A 20,074-nucleotide genomic window follows, 5' to 3' on the forward strand; every position below is an offset into this window, starting at 1 on the left:
ACTTGCCAAGTGCCGTCTAGGGTACCTGGATTCTATCGGTTTGTGACAACCGACGATCGAAGTAATTCTGAGAAGGTGTCGTCGGTCAAACAGGTTATCAACTGTTAATTCGCGATGTTTTTTCGCGCAACGAACAAGCCATTATGTGGCAAGGCCACCGATGCTGGAGTTAATGTCGCGATCAAGTTCGCGATAGCTCAAACCACGTGTCTCCGCTGGTCGGCCGCCAAGTTCGTACGGATTATAGAACGTAGATGTATGTATAAAAGGTATCGGATTTCTGTGGGTAATCTCGTTGCATTGGTCGTTCATTTGAGAATGGATTGGTATGCGATAAGATACGATATGTAGTTAAACCCTTGACCATGCATCCAGCCGGCTTTGGCGTATCATCCTAGTGAATGATTTAGTGCGCCGCACAGCGTGTGCGGCACGTGAACATCGAGAGCATAAAACAATATCGCTTTTAGAATGGAACGGCACACAAATATTTGTCGCATGGCGAGGAGTAAAATTAAGAAGAGAAAAAAGAAATAAGACAAAAAAAACGCGCGGGTTTAACGGGGGGGTAGATTTTTTCCTACCTGCTTGCTTTTGCGGAGGTCTGCTGTCCGGCTCATCAAGACCCGGCTGTTCCCAAACCAGCACGTGGCCATTTCGATCTCTGTTCCCGCCGTTGGCTGTCGCACTACTCATGGCACCCCGAACAAAACGTTTGTCGAAGGCGGTCGCGCAGCAGGTGTACAGTCCCTGACTGTATAAACACACGGAGCTGTAACGGATACCAGTCACCACCGGCTGCCGAGCTTGCACTGAATTTTTTTGCCGAACGGTCACGGACTGCGTAACGGGCTAGATAGTGAAACGCCGCGAGCTTTTTTAAACTAGTTTGCGAGTCTCGCCGCGAGGGGGGAGAAGCGAAAGAAGAATCGAACTTCCAATTCTTCCGAACCTCTTCAAGACTACCTGTTGTATCTTCTTGACAGCGAGTTTCTGTCCGGAGTGCAAGGATACATCAGCGACGATGTTGCTCTGCTCTGCGGTTTCGACGAGTAATCGTTAATATAATAAGTCAATTTGCGATCGACTTGCACGGCTCACAGCACCGGGCGGACACCTGTCGGCGAGATTTCGTGGCGCGATAATCGTTAGCGAGAAGTCGGTCTAAGCGCGTCGTGTGAACCTCGGTCTAACTCCGGTATTATACTCTTCGGCTAGCGCTTGCACTATTGCTGCTTTGACTTTGATCGCGGTTTACCCCCAAACGAGAGCGCGCTCTTTATAAATGTGCTCACGGCAAAGTTTGTCGTCGGTGAGTCGACGGCAGGGAGGGAGGGAGGGAGGGGGAATCCGCTAGAATCACGGGAAAGGGGAGAGGGGGGGGGGGGGGGCATCGAACAGATATACGGCGGACTGATTATAGAAAATTTTGGAGGTGGGGCACTGCCGCTCCCCTTTTTATACGACGGCTAGTTTCTGCGAAATTTCCATCTCGCGACTCGATTCGCTCGCGCGTCGATCCTCTGCAGCCTCTCGCATGTATAAAATGTGCACGTGTGCACGTGCCTGCATGTGTGACTACCACACGCATGACACGCCTCTTCGCAAATAAAGCTAGACGCTATCAGAGTACATAGTTGATAGACTACTTACGTCACTTCGTGACGATGAAAACTTTTTTTCAGGTCTTAATCGGACCTTTTCACGCTTCTCGCTTGGGTCATGAATCATATGGGATTGATAGTTGACCATGCGGGTGGAAACTTTTTCGCACTGCATAACGCAACTCATTACCTCTCTTTCAGCTGATATAGACGATTAAACATTGACAATTTTTTTCTCCTTACATGATTATATATATATTTATGTTTATATATATGTACATATATATTTTTTTATTGCAACACGCGAATAATTGCGCGATATTACGTACGACCATATCTGAGAAAATGACAGTGATAATGATAAAACGCCGAGCGTGTACTCTGACAGAGGAGTCGTCGCGTCACGGCGGGTGATTCGGGGATATGAGACGTCGTCGTACGGTTATAGATCAAATATTTACACGCCGTAAATCATCAAGAAGACATTCATAATACTCTTAAGCGTTGCAAGTTTCTAGTAATTGTAAATTGAGTGCATTATTAAATAAAGGTTCATAATATTAGATTGTTTTTCTCCTCTAATAAAATTTTACTTTTCCTTTTCTTTTAAACATGCTCACTATATTGTGCACTAAAACCATATGACGTAGTTAAACGCCATGTGCATGTATTGATAAATAAGTGCCGATTTTTATCTCTACAAAATTCACTAAAATTAAAAATAAAAATTTAGACATCGCATTTCAGTTAAAAACGATCTATCCGATCGTTAATGAAATGGGCGGCAAATACATAATTTTTTTCTCTTTTATTCGTAATACGCTGATAGGATGAAATAAAATTTCATGACTTTCCAATCCAACGAAAGAGGAAAACACCACCGCAAGATTTTAATCGATTTCCATCATTGCACATCGAGGATCAATCGTCGGAGAATTACGTTATGCTCTATCCGTTAAATTACGGCTAACATTCGCCCGAAGCCCTGAGGACATATCGTGATTCGAAAAGCTACAAACCCACACACTCGCAGAGGCACAGAGAAAACGTTCACAACAACAATTAACCGCTAATTTAAACGTGTTCGAATATCTATTGGGCGATATTTTTTTTACAACTGGCGCAGTATAAACACGTGGTGGATTTAATTAATACCGAACCAACTTTGCTATAGCGTCACGTGATTTTCGAATGACTCTGCGAAAGGAGCACGTGTATTACGTGATATATAGATATAATATAGGTATACTGCACAATTCTCCGGACGCGGACGCTTCGGATTATATACGAAGAGAATGGCAATATAGTAGCAACGACTCGATGCCACTCGCATGTATGAATTTTAAACATCGGCCGTCAGATAGGTTCGAAATACCGTCACGGTGCAAAAATTACGAGGTCAAAGTTCGAGAGAACGGGAGCCGACGATTTAGTCTGACAACATATGTTGTCGTATACGATGAGAAGATAACGAGTCTTCCGTATAAGGTGTAATCGAGAGTCATTTTAAAACCGTGCAAATCTCTCGGTGATCCAGTATAATATGATTCGGCTTAATCGACTTAATCAAGCATCGTTGAAGGTTGGAGGCTCAGAAAGAAATCTCTCTGTTATATATATATTATAATATCGCTGCAAGTGGCAAACGAACTCACAAGTATATGTGTATAAGTAGCATGAATTGATCTCTGTCGGTGCTATAATAATTTATTCGTTGTCAAGGTCAATGATTTCTGATCCAAGTGACACAGGTGTAATAAATAATCGAGATCCGCGGATACGTTAGAGCGGATTGATCGGTTACTGATTATCCATCGCTATGGTTATAAGGATTTGCCTACAGATCAGTGGCAAAAGCCTCGGACTTGGTATCGCGACGATTATGTAAAACCGTTCATCGTCGTCGTCGTCGTCGTCGTCGTCATCATCATCATCATCATCATCATCTTAATCATCACGAACGTGCGAAAGAACCAGCGAAGCAGGGAGACTAGGCGTGCGCGTGCGTACTTGGTACATCTATAGTTGTTTCTTCCTCTCTTCCTTATGTTTTTTTCCTGCAAAAAGTTCGCGCTAATTGTAAATACATACAAGCCGCGTCTATAGAATCGTACTCAATCGAAGAATCACTGCCGCCGCTGAAGGATGCTGTTGTAATAACGTGTAATTTTCTCAATTGGCCCTCATTGTTTCTTATAAGTATTCTTTTGGCGTTTTGTTATTATTATAATCACACCGAGAGAGACAATCGCGGAACGTGTATAGTACTATAATAGATCATACGTTCTTGCAAATATAATTATTGTAAATCAAGCCGGGCGGAAAAGAACAATATTTCATTGAAGTATATATAATTGAGCATTGTCAAAACGGAGATTTCACATACGTGAAAAAACACTTGCAAGGTAAAGTATTAATGAAATCTTCATAAATATGTGCCCTGGTTACCCATTTTACACGATTCATTACCATTATCAAATTATCCCAACGACAACTACCGCTGTTGCAGCAATTGCTCTAGTTGCGATAAGGGGCTATAAAAAGAAGACCCGTCCAGTACTGATCGTACAACACATAGCCATACTTTCAATAGAGTGGAGGAATTCTGTACTCCGTGGTGGATGCGAAGATGAATTAAAATGACCCATTGAAAAGCTAATAAGACCCTCCTAGCTCCGGCTTCTTCATCTAGTATACTGTTCGCGTGTCCAAGATTGGCCAGGCCGTGACCCGATCTTGTTAACCAATAAAAGGAGTACGAGGCGCGTAGCCCGGTCGGTCATGCAGAGGCCTAAGTGCATCTCAACCGAGTGTGGTGAGACGGGCGGGACGTATCGTCCAGCTAATTTCTGTTCCCCATTTTCGTACTTACTTTATTCAGCATCGCCATTTGCAGTTTGCAAACTGGAGTATTGAATCAGGGTGACTCATTCCGCTATAAAACTTTTATTCCTATTTTATTTTTTGGCCTATCTCAAACGAGAGGATAAAAAGAAATCTAAACTGACATGTATATGCCTGAGGGAATACTTTGTTATACTATGGATTTGAAAATGTATGAATTTAGAACTAATTTTACAAACTGGGAGTACATCATGTATACGCAATTTGTTAGATCGACAAATACGACATGCGCACGTGAAAAAGTTGGTCAAATCTCTTAATTTTTTTTTCGCACGTGTAGGAGTATCCGCACATCCTTGTAACTACATATGCCTACCCAACCATAATCGCATTACGCAATTATCAATCCATACCGGATTCTGCGTGTATATAACGAACGATATGCCAAGAATAGCGTGCGAGCAAACAAAATCATCGTTTCTGGCTCGAGGTTCACGTGCGTGGAATGTACACCGCAATTATCAATTCCGTCGATCACTTGAGTTAGCGGATACTGAAGAAAACTAGTTCGCATCTACATAGTACATATGAACATTACACATTGTGCGTGAACGTATGTGATGTAGAGTAAGTTCTTGCAACACGTCTTAACCAATGTTGCGCAATAGGTTTTCGAATGTGGCGGGGTTAACGAACGTTGTTGCAAAAGTATCGAGTCGACATGTCCGCTGATTCAGGCAAACTTGGATACATTTTTCTTTCAAATAACTTCGCCCGTTGCGTAGCACGTCGTTTCGGTGTAAATATAGTCGACACTGAGAGCTCGCTTTTAGTTAAGTTAATTTTGAAAAATTGTGAGGTCTGCACAAATCGGTTTTGCCTCATTCCGGTCTCCCTTAATAATAAATACTTCTCTTTCACTGTTGAATTTTCGTCACATTTGCAAAATTCTTTGTTTATAACATATCAAACGATTGGCTAACGTTTGACATAAACGTACCAACTTTCTTTCTGCGTAGAAATATTTTTAAATACCAATGTAAGGAGAAAGTGCTTAAATTATAATATGTGCTCGATTTTGCCACGTAGGCAAATTTTTTACAACCATTTATACAACTCGAATTCGAAATGAAGGATTGGGAGAGGACATATAACATCGTGCTACTCAAATAGCAGACTGCATACATGTTTCTTTTTACTGCACGATGCCAAAAGCGAGTATTTCACAACTTTCGAGACGTTGCCATTTTTTTTTTTTTTTTTTTTTTTTTACCATGATAAAACAGAAGTAAAAACTCCGATTCTGACTGCAGGTATGAAATTAGCCGTTCTTAAGCAGTCGGGATCAAATAATCTTTAATATCCTGTTTTTTACTGACAATAGAAGAAATAGAGTGAGAGCAAGAGAGAGAAAGAGCTCACAGGCAACTCGATAAGATATCATCAAATGAAACCCATTGTGCAATAAATATACTACTTATCATCTTCAGACTGTTGTGCACGTGGGTACGTGTGTCGTACTTGTGCAGATTATAATTGTCACATATTCCATTTCATTGCGTCATTCATTTTGCAGTAAATTCTATTCATGGGATATATAACAAGCAGGATACCGAAGCACCGTGAACCTCGCATAGGCGGAAACGTTGTCTTATTGTTGTAAACAATTCGCCAAACACATTGTATAATAAGAGTATAGTAATTATCGAATGATTAAACGAAAATTTTGCAGCAGTCATCTGCACGATACTAATAATGGTCATTGAAACAAGTCGATCTTCTGTGATCTCGACCTCTGGTTTTTGAAATCAATCAATCAATTCACATTTTTCTTTTTATAATATATACTGCGCAGCCAACTCCTATAACGGCGATGTCTGAACACGTGAAATCTCCGAACACGTGAGTCATATCGTGGATGTAGATCAAAAACTCGTAAAATAAGTGAGGTAGTAATTAAAGCGCAAAACTAGCTACTGTCAAACGTATACTTATATCCTATTAACAATATCGCTGACAATACATCATCGCTGCGATTATTTTGTCACGTGCAAAATTCGACTACTTTTGCGCTTGTAGAAAATTTGGTACTCTTCCAAAAAACGTTCGGCCCCGTCTATATATATATATATGTATCATCCTGGTACTACTCGACACTTACAATAGCAATATTGCAGACAAATTATGCAACGCCAATATTGTCTTCTGTTATATTGTATACATATATGTATAAATAAAAATTCCATGCAGTACTTCTTCTTTACCGACTGATATTTACTAACCACCTTGAACAGTTTTTCGAATTGCTTTTTCAGACGATCGTGATATCGATTTTCCTTCCTCTTGTGGTTTGTACTATATGCGTAAAGATTAGAATCGCGTAATTTCAAGGTACGCATCATACATTTAACTACAGTTTAGTCAAGGAAAAATCAGCTCTTTTGATGCAGATTGATCGGTACGGTTTTGTAAGTAAGCATGGCTGCACATGTGCAGCTGTTAATACGCATATTTAGTTTTCTAATTATAACGAAATTACCATCGATCAAACAGAAAATAGCCGCAAGTCTATACTCTAAGAAATGCAAGTATTAATATAACTTCTAATTCATTTTAAAGAAACGATAAAACTGGGAACAAGGTACAAAAAAATAAAATAAAAAATAAACAAGCCATTGTCAGTATTTGGTAAAAATAATTGTTGTATTTTTATTATTTTTTTTTCTAGTTTTTTTTACATGCTGTTTTCCTTCCCGATTATATATGCGACTCCAAAAAACCCGGGATCTCCGGTTTGCGAATGGTCACGTTACTTCGAGTACGTAGGCATTGTCCTAAAACTGTCCGTCCGACTATAACTCGACATATTATATCTGCGAAAATTCTAATGCGTAACATTTGTTGTTATACCTGTTCAACGGCTCTGTGCAACCGACTGAAATAAATGTAGCGGCGAGATATACGTACGTCGCAGAGACAAGCGGTAGCTATTTTCAGATCAAACAGTCTCTGCCAAAAAATTTTCACTACCCACTGTGGGTGTATCCGAGCTATCATCATAATTATCATCATGATCGTCGTCGTCGTCGTCATCATCATCAGTCGACCGAGCGTTACTCAGAAAACACGTGTACATGAGAATGCGCTCACAGTTATAACGCACGTGACACACAATACATATAAATCGTGGAAATGTTCTTTAACCGTCGTTAAATTTTCTTTTTTTTTTTTCTTTTTCTTTCTTTTCTTTTCTCGTTTCACGCGTCATTCACGCCTCTCAGTTTTGTTCACACCTACGCGAAACTAGGACGATTTGCACAAGTTTCGGACTCGAGTGAAGAAAGAAAAAACAAAAAAAAAAAATTAACCACAAATATTTTATTCATTCAACTAAAGCCTGCGTACCGCGAATAGTCGTTCGGTTTAAATTTACCAGAGTCAGTATTCGATCAGCTGATGGGCGGTTATTAATAGTTAAGTATTAGGAAAATTTATTTAGATATATCAATGGTCGTGATTGGCGCCGAAATTTTTTCAAAATTTTTCTTCAATCAATTCATATCATACGAAACTTCGGAGGTATGTTAAAATAATCGTGAATATTTAAACTGTTCACTTATTATTTGATTGAAAAATCTTATCGGAGGAATAGAAAATGTGTATTGTGTTTCTAAACGTAAATTTACCAATTTTTTTTATATCATTTTTTAAAATGCTTATACAAAACAGAGGGGGGGGGGGGGGGAGAGGGGGACGACGAATAAAATCAGATGGTTTTGCCACATTATTTTTTCCGTCGATTTCTTGACATACGTATATTCCATACGTAAAATACCACGTATATATGTATTACGAAATTTTCCATGTACTAAGCGAGAAAATTGATTCAATATATGAAATATATTTCGAGTTGTAAAATATTTTGGCAAATTTTCCTAAGCAGGTACGTTTTACTGTATCTGATGAATTGCACAGTATAATATCTCTTAAGCTTCCAAAACCGTGAACCTACGTATACTCGGCGTATAAATCACTTTAGCGAGGCCTGCAGCTTACTTGTCAAATCTTACTTGCGTCAAATAGATTTTATCTAAATAAGTAACGATGGATTGAAGGAAGGAGAGGGTTTCTCGAATGAGTAGGTATTTGTCAGGAGAGTCGGTTCGGCGATCAAAGATATAACAATCTACAACTATCTTATACGCAGACAGATTATAGCTTTTATATCTGACAATACGGAATTCGGTATTACTACTATACTGATAAATGATACAGACATATTGACATATTACCATTAAATTATCATCTCATCTACGTTTCGAATTCACGGATCACCTTTGTCATAACTGTAAACAATAAATACAACGATCTTATAGATAAGTGACACAGCCACGTGCTCGTACATGTGTCACGAATATGACAGTTTTCAACAAGTGCGTACACGTGCAAGTTATACTCATTTGATTACGCGAGTTTACGATTTTGTGTACAGAGTAAAGAGCACTGAGAGATTAGAAAGAAAAACATGCCCCGAAATTATGGGTTGGCAAATATATTTATCTTTAAAATGATCCCCGAGTACCGACAGAGCAGCAAACTCGTATATTTTCCATAATTTTTCGCCACTTTCATGGATAATCAAATTCTTCTAAACTATCGGAAATGGCATGAAAAATTGCTATTTCATTGTTCATGAGAAGTAAAAAATTGTAAAATCCTATGATAATTGTCAGCAATTGAAATTTCCTGCGTTATTATACTCAATCGGATATGAAATTTCTGCGAATTCTACATTTCAGTTCATTTTACCAATTAAATTTTTTCCTTTCTTCTATAATTTTTAGTATTACAATTAATATCACAAATTTATTTCTCATATTACATACAAGCCCATCCGCAAAAATTGAATAAGCATACAGTGATCGAATGGATAACTACCAAAATTTCGCATGACTAATTTCGGACATTGGAATGGGATAATTTGGGCAATATGTTAATTATAAATACTCAAGTGTATGCATATAATAATAAGATAATATGTGTACAAAATGATATGCGTGGAATCCATCGGCGGTGGCAGAGTTGCTTCGAAATTGAAGAAGCCTACAGCTTTTCAGAGATTACAATCAGCGCGTCGACAAAGTCATAAATGTCATTCAACGAGGCTTTATCCGCATTAAACACAGGTGTAAACGTGTAATATACAATCGCGCATTAACTTACAGCCTGCGCAAATTCTATTTGTGCAATCAGTCTCGTACGGTGAGAAGAATAGAGGGGAAAAAAAAAGAAAGAAGGACCAATTTCCGGTACATCGAACACAGCTATACGGATCCGTTGTCTTGTTACAGAATCTCAAATACCAGCGATTATCACAAAATATTACCAAAACGTGACGGATAACGATCCTCCACTCGACCTGTTATAAATTGAATCAAAAATCAATTTGAAAAATGAAAAAATATTAAGATTTTATCTCCACCGCTTTGTTTTTGGTTTTTTTTTTAATTTTTTTTTTTTTTTTTTCTCTCTCAATGTTACTTGGAACCGAGGTCAATTCTGAAACGAGTCAAGATTTCTGAAGAATTTCCGATCGATATCCACATATTTTATCGGTTGTTATAATAACGTGCTGGCGCAGTCGTATCGCATATGTAAATTTGTTCATGTACATACATCGCGTTATATGGTGAAGCAGAGAAGAAAACAAGAGGAAAAAAAAAAATAGGGCGGCAATAAATCATATAAATGGAATTAAAAAAATAGTCTAGAGCAGGTATGCACAGTTTGTTTTCTGCATTTATATTGACTAAACTCTCTTATCGTGAAAAGATCCGTGTCGTTCCTTCGCTCGTTAATAATCATGCAAGTCTCGGTGTCACTAACCTATCGTAACGAAGTAATTCCATTAAGACAATTGTGTTCACATTGATAATAATAATAGTAGTAGTAGTAGTACTAGTAGTAGTAGTAGTAATAATAATAATTGGAATAATCTGAGTCATTCTCAGGGATAAATCAATCATTGTTTCGTGTAATCGAAGGTCGATCGCAATATACGTAACATGACATTTTTTTTTTTTTTTTTCCTTTTAATAGTTGACGAAAATGATAATTTATAGAGGTATTTTTATAATCGTAATCCTAATACCATTTGTTAAATTCAAATTGTCACAAAATTCGAAATACCTGTAAGTGTATGAATATGAACTTTCAAACAATTTTAAGTCAATAATATGAAAGAAATGACCGCTAACGCGTCTCAAGTCCGGGTTTTCCCTAGATATACACGATTACTGGAAACGAAGAGAGTACATTATTTTTTTGCGATACCATCATATGTTCGATTAATATTGAACAAACAACATGTAGATTCGTAGAAATATCTGTGTTTTCAATTACAATTTTCGCAGATATAACTCACACGACATGCTTTATGCGTCGAGTATTTCTTCGCACTGATAATCTTGAAGCTCTGGAAAATAAGAGAAATAATACATACAACAAGATTGATCGCGGTTATCTTAATTGCGTTTTTGTCAGGGTCAAAATCAACCAGACGAATCAGATGTTCTCAATACCTGATACGATCTCAAATTTATCTCCGAGAGATTACCTGTTATTGAATTAAAAAGATGATTCGAATTTGGCCGTAGCGACGAGGCCATCTATGACTGATTTGAAGAACTGAAAGATACGATATCTTGGTCGGTATAAATCTATCTTACCGACAGTTAGTATTAACTATTTGTACCGACACCCGGTAAGCCGATGACGTTACCGAGCGACGTTGGGTACGTTAAAAAATAACTCTGTCGGTAATAATAACACCAGTCTTACGATCAAATGTTTAAAATGCTAGAGGTACATTAGCCACGAACGTAACATGCACCTCACCATATTTGTGTTTACGATTTGTGCAATTCGACGAGAGCTGATAACTAACTTATTCAATATTCACACTCAGTTAACATCGTTTGAAATTCCGAACACCTCGTTCAAGAGCGTCATTACGATTTATAAATCGGTGCAATTCAATTTATATCTACATATTTTCCCGATTAACTCATGCGTTTCAAAATCTGGTTATACATACACACACAGTAGGGGACGTAATTCTAATAATTCATTGTAATCTTCTATGTAAATCTTTCGTAATAACCCGTCGTAGAGGTAAAAATGAACAATCTTAAATTGTGTTTACTCGCAAGATAACAATAGGTCTCGGCGTACATAGATTATTTTTAATCATCTGTTACGTGCGATGGTGGTAATTCTAGCTAAACGATCGATTACACCACGTCCCTGACGACGCCGTAGATTCAATAATTTTTCAATAAGCCCGCACAAATTATGGTGAAAATGTGAAATTCATCAGAATTTTTTTTTTTTTCAGGGGGGACAGAAAGAAAGGAGTTGACATTGTGTCACGTAGATTTGAATTTTCGTAGTCATTACATCGCGCTAAATTGCGACGAACATTATTTACCATATAATTAGGTATTTCACTCTGTTGCAGCTTATAATGTGGACGATATGTTTTTTGATACTTCCTTCGAGCTGGCAGATCTCGAAAGAAGGATGTGGACAATTTGTGCAATGATGTAACTAGAAAATTCACGTGGTTTATGAGATGATGCACCGCAGCGGAGTATATAATTACAATAATTACTTCTGTCGCGACTTTATTTCACGAGTCGAGTCTGATTCACGTCAAGATTAACACTGCAGTTTTCATAAAAAAAATTAACCCTATACGCGGCACGTTACATATATAAGGATGTTTGTCACGCGAATGACAAAACAGTACGACTTCTTCCAGATTATACAAGAGAGTACGCATTTACGAAAAATGTTTACACTCCTTGTCGAGAAATAATAACTGCTGATTATAAACAGATGTATTTAATTTAAAAGAATATTGTCAAATAACTTTGAGCTTTGAACATCCTTTGCGATTTAATTTAACAAGGTATATAAATCAATTCAACAATAAAAAAAAAATAATAATAAAAAAAAAACAAAAAACTTCAATTTACCGATCAGGCATCCGATATATTTGAAAAGTGTTTTTACCACCTTGTGAAAAAGCATGGAAAAAGCCCAGAAATTTGTTTTTATTTCCATAGCAAGCTAGTTAGAAAACTTAAAAGTATAAAACAGATCAACTGTTGAACTTGAAAAGTGGCAACTGCAACTGGATTTCCAAATAACAATATAATGACCTGCCACCGTCACCTGTCGATGATAAAATTTTGAATAGACTAAAATTGAATTCGATTCGCTCTTCGGTCACGCATCAGCAGATGTTGTTGGACACAACAAACACGTTACATATACGAATATATTATAAGGAAGCAGTCTTGTACAGAACGATAAACTGTTATACCTATAACGCGTCGATTTCAATCTCTTGGCAATCAGAGACGCCGCGTGGCAGATGGTCCTAACAGCTGTTGAAATACCTGTATTTTCCTCAATCAATCGTCGTGGAAATTATTTAAATATCATTACGAACTGACGTGCCATTTCATTTCGAAGGGGCCGGGGGGGGGGGGGGATAATTTGCGAATCACGTGTCGCATATGTATCACAACCACGAGGGTAGAAAATGCTTGCGTAAGCGCGTTCCTTTCCTTACTACGGACAAAGTTATTCAAAGGTGTGTACAAGTTGAACCGCGCCTATAGCCAACACCTACTTATAATATAACAATGAGAATGCAATACGAATAATACGTTTTGAGAAACTCTTTATAAATCCCTGGATAAAGCAGAGTTAATCTTTGAACAATTTGTTAGAAGATAATTTTTAATCGTAGAATATGAATTTGTTGAAGTCAGTTTGTAAGTGATTGAATCAGTCAAGTGTAATCAACGTACGAATCAAGACTGCGTAAAACTCTTTATAGTTTGAGAAAATGAACTCCGGTATCGTATGGTAAAATAAAAATTGTAAATAAAAATTAGATAAGCAATAAAACTGCTCGAAGTAAAGTATACAATTTGTAATAAAATAAGTATAACAATGATAATATTTTCGTTAGTTATTATCGGTAAATTGTGTTACATATTCTTGCTCCTTAAGTGTTTTCAAAATATCTTTAAAAAAATTTTCTTTTCTTTTTTCTTCACTTTTCGTATATACAATAAGTTATTTATCGTTCAGAAAGGAATGCATAGCTATCAGTGTATTCCGGAAATAACAGTAAATAATGGAAAAGGCTTAGCGACAGCCACAATATTGTTGAGACAACAATGATTCGGCCATAATAGACCGGCCAAACGACGTACTTGAATGGTTTGTTTAATACCGGACGCATAATCTAACGCTGAAAACCCGGGGACAAAAACGAACCGACGCTAGCGATTTTTCAAGCGGAAATTGCAGCACAGTTTACGTTATAACCGAAGGACAAATCGTAAAGCTGTGTGAATAATAAAATGCGCTGCAGTTATAAACTTCATTTAGAAGAAGAAAAAAGAAAAGACAAATATATATATATATTATAGTATGATATGCGTGAATGCCATGAATAACTTGCAAATATTATTTCAAATGGTATCATATTCGTAGAAGATAATAATAAAGGTGTGAATAAATTTTAACAAGAGAACACAAGAATGCAAATTTTTTCATCCTCATACAATCTCACAACACAAATAGCTTTTGTTAGTTTTACATTCACAAAGAAATTACAATTCGTTCCTTTTCTGACAATGCAAATTTGCGGTGCCAGAAATCAAAGCTCCGTGATTTCAAGTGACGAGAAATTTTCTTTATTTTCAAGCAAACGGGTTTCAATTGTAAAAAATTCCAAGTATTGCCTGACTATTTTCAATGTTTTTTTTTTTTTTTTATCGTTTTAAAACTTGTTCCGTCATATTACAGGTAAAATTAGTATTGGAAAATCCGATCGATGAATGCGAAAAGCAAAGAAGAAAAAAAAAGGGAGGGAAAAAATAATTCCGAGAGTCGCTGCAGAATCGATGATAAAATGCGGTAATACGTTAACGCGACGAAATAATTCAAGATAATTTTACGGAATTGGTAAGAATTTCAGTAACGTTGCAAAAATATTTGCCGAATAATGAAGTGGTTTTATTCGTAGCTAACGAGCTTCAGCCGCTATGCGGTGGCAAACTCTGGGATAATACCTGTAATACAGGTGAGACGACAACGCAACACGAACGATTTCGCTGGATCAGGCGAAAGTAGGTAGGCTCTTGTACAAAATTCATTTACATACGTGCACGAGATAAGACACCGAGTGGATTAATTCATATATTTGTATACTCACACGCGTGTGCAATGCAATATATATGTATATGTGTATACATATATAAGCAAGAACACCTTGCACAAAAAGCAAACATCACCGCGCCAATTTCTGCGGCACTATTTTATTAACAAGTGGAATAATCGTGATGTAAGATAATAATTACTTTAGGTATAAAAGAAGTCTGTAAATTATGTGCGAAAAAATTTTCGCGTACAATATACACTTCACGTAAAATGAGGAAGAAGACAAGAGGAAAAAAAAAAAAAAAACTCACACCGAATGAAAGACGAAAAATTAAGTCACCAAGAAAAAATTATGTGTACAATAAATTAAGAACGTTGAATTCTTGCTATTTGGATATTAAAAAAAAAATTCACACGTGCAAGTATCAAGTAGGTATTGCAAGTTGCGGAATAAATGCTAAACGTATCGCACTGTACGAATATTCGTTGAATGTGGCAAAAGAGTCGTGATTTTCTTTACTATTTTTGCTATCTTTCAGTGCGAATATTCAGGCATAAGTAACCGCATACGATAATAGCATACCTGTCACGCGTAACAGAGTGCAGTTTCGCGAATCACGATGGCTGCAGCGGCTGCGACCGGTTTACGAAAAGCCCGAACGCATGAGCGTTCGCTAATTGCGTTTATCACCATTGCGCAAAGCAGTTCAGTCCATAAATTGTTCCGCGTTAATAATTGTTGATCAATTGCCGTATGCACATTACGTACATGCATTTGTGTATTATGTATATAAGGTTTGTACATAATAGTAATATATATATCGTATTTGAAGTAGGTCACGATGTGCCGTTACTATTTCGTGGGGGGAAAAAACAAACCAAAGGTAAAAAAAAAATGGGGAAACATTTGTGCACGTTTCGAAAATCGAGAAATGAAAACAGATAAATGAATAAATAAATAAATGCCTTCGGAGGTAAATAACTCGGTAGAGATTTCTGAATGATATTTTTCAGTAGAAAATTTCGTCAACAAAATATACGTAGGGTTTGAAAATTTGCAAGAATCTAATCCGCCGAAGATTCTCTGCGAAGATCAAGAAACGAGACGCTTTAACGACAAGTTTAGACTGCAAATAAAGAATCAGGAACCTAATACGCGCGCCATTGCTGATGCAGAGACGCTTTTACAGGATAAGAAATTAAAACCAACCAGCTTAATTAGTGATCAATGGATAATTGGCTGTTTAATGACAGACGGTGATATAAGTTCGTGATTATGTTCTGACCAGGTGGACGATTTATCTTGATAAGATCTTTCAGCTATACAATCACTGAGATTTTACAGATACGTTATTTATAACTTACTGATCATGCCTTCGAAATTTACCATTTACCTGCACCTAATTTTTTTTTTTTTCATGAACATGACTTCGATAGTTCGCTATTTTAATAAATGAAACAATAAATGATTTCATCAATCCATTCGACGTATCGTATATCGAGTAAGAGCTTCTGTTCTGAAATTCAATACACTCTGTAATCGATAGATGTGATTTAACGATTCATCACGCGTATACAGCATGTATATATAATGCAGCTATACGTTCTACTCCATTTCATTTCTTCAGTGGATATATTTCTATTGTTTTTTTCTTACACGATTTTTATGCATAGAAGATTGAAAGAAATATGCGCAGTTGATGCGCTGAGAGTGTTTCTATAGAATATGAATATAAACTTGTGTTCCATTCGTTCGCAAACATTTCGATTATTATTATTGAAATAATTTTTCATTTCGGTAAGGTAGAAGTTCAGGATAAATTCCTGAACCTCGATAATCTCGCGACTCTATTCAGGAAGTCGCGTGACACGCATGCGAAAGGTGATTCTCAGGTGGCCCATAACGCTTCCAGAGTGCGTTCGCCAAGCTGTGCACGACGCAAAATTTTTCGTTCCATCGTCGTCGAGACTATTGATCCAGGCTTTGAGGGATAGTGACGTAACCCTTGCCGTTGTCCATAAGGCGAACAGGGAGAGAATATGTGGAATGACGGTCGTCAGCCTTAACCTTCGGATTCTAAGGCTCAGGGACTATCTGCTCTTTAAACCGCATTTGAGTTTCCGCACATTCCATACACGCTATAAAACTACCGCATTTAGTCCCAGCGCGTGATTCTAATCCGCAATTTTAAACCCACGGTTCTTCGGTTTCCGTCCTTCGCTTTCTCGCCTGTGTATGAAAGCGTCTGTATTCGACAAGTTTGTGTAGGTACACCTTACATCCACGTACCTACACGTAGCAAACTTCCTCACAATCCGCACTCGCGGTTCCCATTAATTCGACATTTCCGCTTTCAATTCGACCCTTGTGCACAAATTGCTCCGGGGTCAATTCGGGACGGGTGATTTTTTTCCATTTTATTTCACCTCTTCTTTTCTCTACTTTGTCACTCAATGAATATAAGCTGTGTATTATCATGGAGGGAAACCGTAAGTGCATAATTTACAACAGAGAAATTGATTATACAAGTATACACCGATAGTTGTGGAATACAAAATCAAAATAAAACAATAGAACACTGTATATAGCTTGTTCGTTACATAATTATTTTCGCGCCGTTCGTCTGATAAATGACTGTAAATTATTCTATAGATTTTGTTTTACAAAACAAGATTCTTTGGCATGAAAAAAAAAAATACGACACATGTAATCAAAAAAACGAAATGTGATATTAATTAAAGGGATTATTCGATCAGTGAAACAAAGTAACTTTTTCGCTATATAGGTCTTCAGAATCAGACTTCGCAAGTTGTTACAGAAACTTGTTAAAAATATAAATTCACGTCTCTTGATTGTACACAAGAAATTGGATTTCATTTTTTGCGTAGGTACCTTCAAATCCATTCGCTTATCAGAATGAATGAATTATACGCTATTCGAATAATGATTAATAGGATTAATTCTAACGGAATAGAACCATTCTCTTATTGCGAATTAGAAAGCCTCCCCTGAACCGACATTCATGATTCACTGCAGGTATATATACATGTAATAAGAGTACGTACTGCCACCGATTCGGATCGATAACACGAAAAAGGAAGTCACGTCTCGCTATTGGAATAGGTGTGATAACTACACAGAGCAGAAGAATGATTTGAGTCGAGTGATATTCGTTTGATTCAACTAAATGGTCGACAATACTTACTAAATTCAACAAAATACTTGTGACTACTTAATAGAGAATTGAATCAAGCCTCTGAAGGATAATACTGACTGTCAATTTATTCAATATAACATGGCGTGAGTTCTTCCTTGCGATAACGTGAATTTTTTATCAAGAAAATGTCTGATTGGTGACAGGTAATGAAATTTGTTGCTGCAAAAATTTTTCGTATTGACTAAACATTAGAGTTATTCAAACGCACAAAACTAATTTATAATTCTGTTGACACAAAGTTTTGTGAGATTTACCCGATATTTGATGGATAAAACTTGAAAACTTATGGTTTTTGTTCATTTGTAGACAATTTGGTGTTGTGCTTCATTCGTTTAACACATCGAATAAACTTGAAATGAAACGATATTCAGTTGACTCAATTTCGTAAAAACAAATAAAAAGGTTCACTCGAATCAATACTTGACTCGATCACGAGAAGAAAGTCTTTCGTCGAATCACGAAATTCGCTTCACGAAATCATTTGACAAATTAACTAAATCAAAATTGTTGGAATTAAAGTCAATCGTATGTGTAACAAATAAAGGATAATAGATTCAAGTAAAAGGACTTCAACAAAGTCCATTTCGTTGGTTCAAGAATTCCTTTCCCTCGGTGCAGAGCGAGGCGTGAGCAACGTCATTTTGACATTTCCTATATAACAGAGCTTGCTTTTTGGAGTAAGACGTGCAGTTAAGTTCTGGTATTTTACGTGCCGTAGTCGGTTCGATGAGCTGGCGGCAAAAAGCGCGAACTTTGCACGAAGATACGAGTTGGTTGGTTCGTCTATTTTTCTTTCTCTTTTCTAATCTCACCGATTTCGTTCACAAGATTAACCGTTACTCCGTGATTTTTTGTTTTAACACTACGAACGGGTCCATTGACTTTTACGTCGTAGAATTGCGACCGACTAGTAGAATTGATCAGCACTTCTTCGTCGACTTGTAGAGGTCAACGACACATTCAGCCGCAATAACTCGTTGCGACGGAAGTTTCCGTTTACAATTACGTATTCCAATTCATATTGTTATAATTTTTTTATTTTATTTTTTTTACTTCCATTCATTCATTCAAAATTTCATTCCGACAAGTGCGATCTTCAATTTGTTTATTTATTTTTTGTATCACAACACCGAATCCGACCAGAATAAAAAATTCGTACCAAGAATCCAATTTGTTATTATTTTTTATTCAGTATTCAGCTGATTTATTACAGGATAAATATCGTTTTTTGTCTGAAATTAGACATCAGGAACTGCCTACTTTGTTGTATTTTCTTCTTTTTTGTCTGGGTTTCGGTATAAGTACTTTAATAATAATATAGAATTTCCGTAAGTACTTCGCCCCCCCCCCCCCCCACCGTAATTCATATTTTATTCGATGTGTAATAATTCGTTGCGCAAGCCCTTAAGTAACGCGGAAGTGCGAAAAGGCAGCTAGTGTTCATTTTACAAATGCCTGAATCCTAATCACCTAACAAACAAAACGAAGTTATGAAGCGGAAATTCATCAAGAGCTGTTTTTACGGCAAGACGCAACCGGTGTTTATCGCGTAATTAAATACGCGGGTTAAATAGATTATAGGTTACAACGAGTTTTCGGTAACAACATATATGCTTCGAAGATATTATGCCTATATGTATAATGTAGGAACCCTAATTTGCGTGTGATAAAAAACCAACGAAACGAAAAAGTCTAGGCGTATTACGAACAGATACGCAAATTCGGGTATTTCGTTATAGGTTTCACAATAGTGAGACATGTTGGAATGCAAATTGAGCAGTTCACGTCGTAGAAATTCGTTTTCTATACTTTCTTTACCCGTTAGTTCTGCGGATTAAAATTATGAATCTTGAATTCAGCATACATTCGCAAAATTCGATAACCCGATTTTTGGTTCGGAATGATTTTTCCAAGTTCAAACACTACACCGACAAAAAGTTGCCACTTCGACTTAGAAATCTTCCAACAACGAGATGTTGTTGCATAAACAAATAATAATAATAATAAGCTAGGCTCATTCCTGCACGCAGGTAGGTTACAGACAAAAAAGAAAGAGACGCGAAAACAGAAAAAAAGGAGGTGAAACTTGTTCCGTTTCAACTCCTTCGAACAATGTTTTTGCATACTCGTTCACCAAATTATACATTAGCACAGGCACACTGC

General features: G+C 37.0%; 1 protein-coding gene across 2 annotated transcripts in view; it reads right to left on the bottom strand.

The window, feature by feature from the left end:
- Positions 1–20,074, bottom strand: part of LOC124410638 (putative inorganic phosphate cotransporter) — a 39,862-nt gene that overhangs the window by 13,917 nt on the left and 5,871 nt on the right. The window contains exon 1 of one of the 2 annotated variants that reach the window (XM_046889150.1): positions 585–1,257. The exons of the other annotated variant lie outside the window; for it this stretch is intronic. Coding sequence (XP_046745106.1) covers positions 585–696 — 112 coding nt within the window. The 5' untranslated portion in view covers positions 697–1,257. Of the gene's footprint in view, positions 1–584; positions 1,258–20,074 lie in introns of those variants that run through there. 2 annotated transcript variants of the gene reach the window in all.

This window comes from Diprion similis, chromosome 9, assembly GCF_021155765.1.
Source record: "Diprion similis isolate iyDipSimi1 chromosome 9, iyDipSimi1.1, whole genome shotgun sequence".
Lineage (NCBI taxonomy): Eukaryota > Metazoa > Arthropoda > Insecta > Hymenoptera > Diprionidae > Diprion > Diprion similis.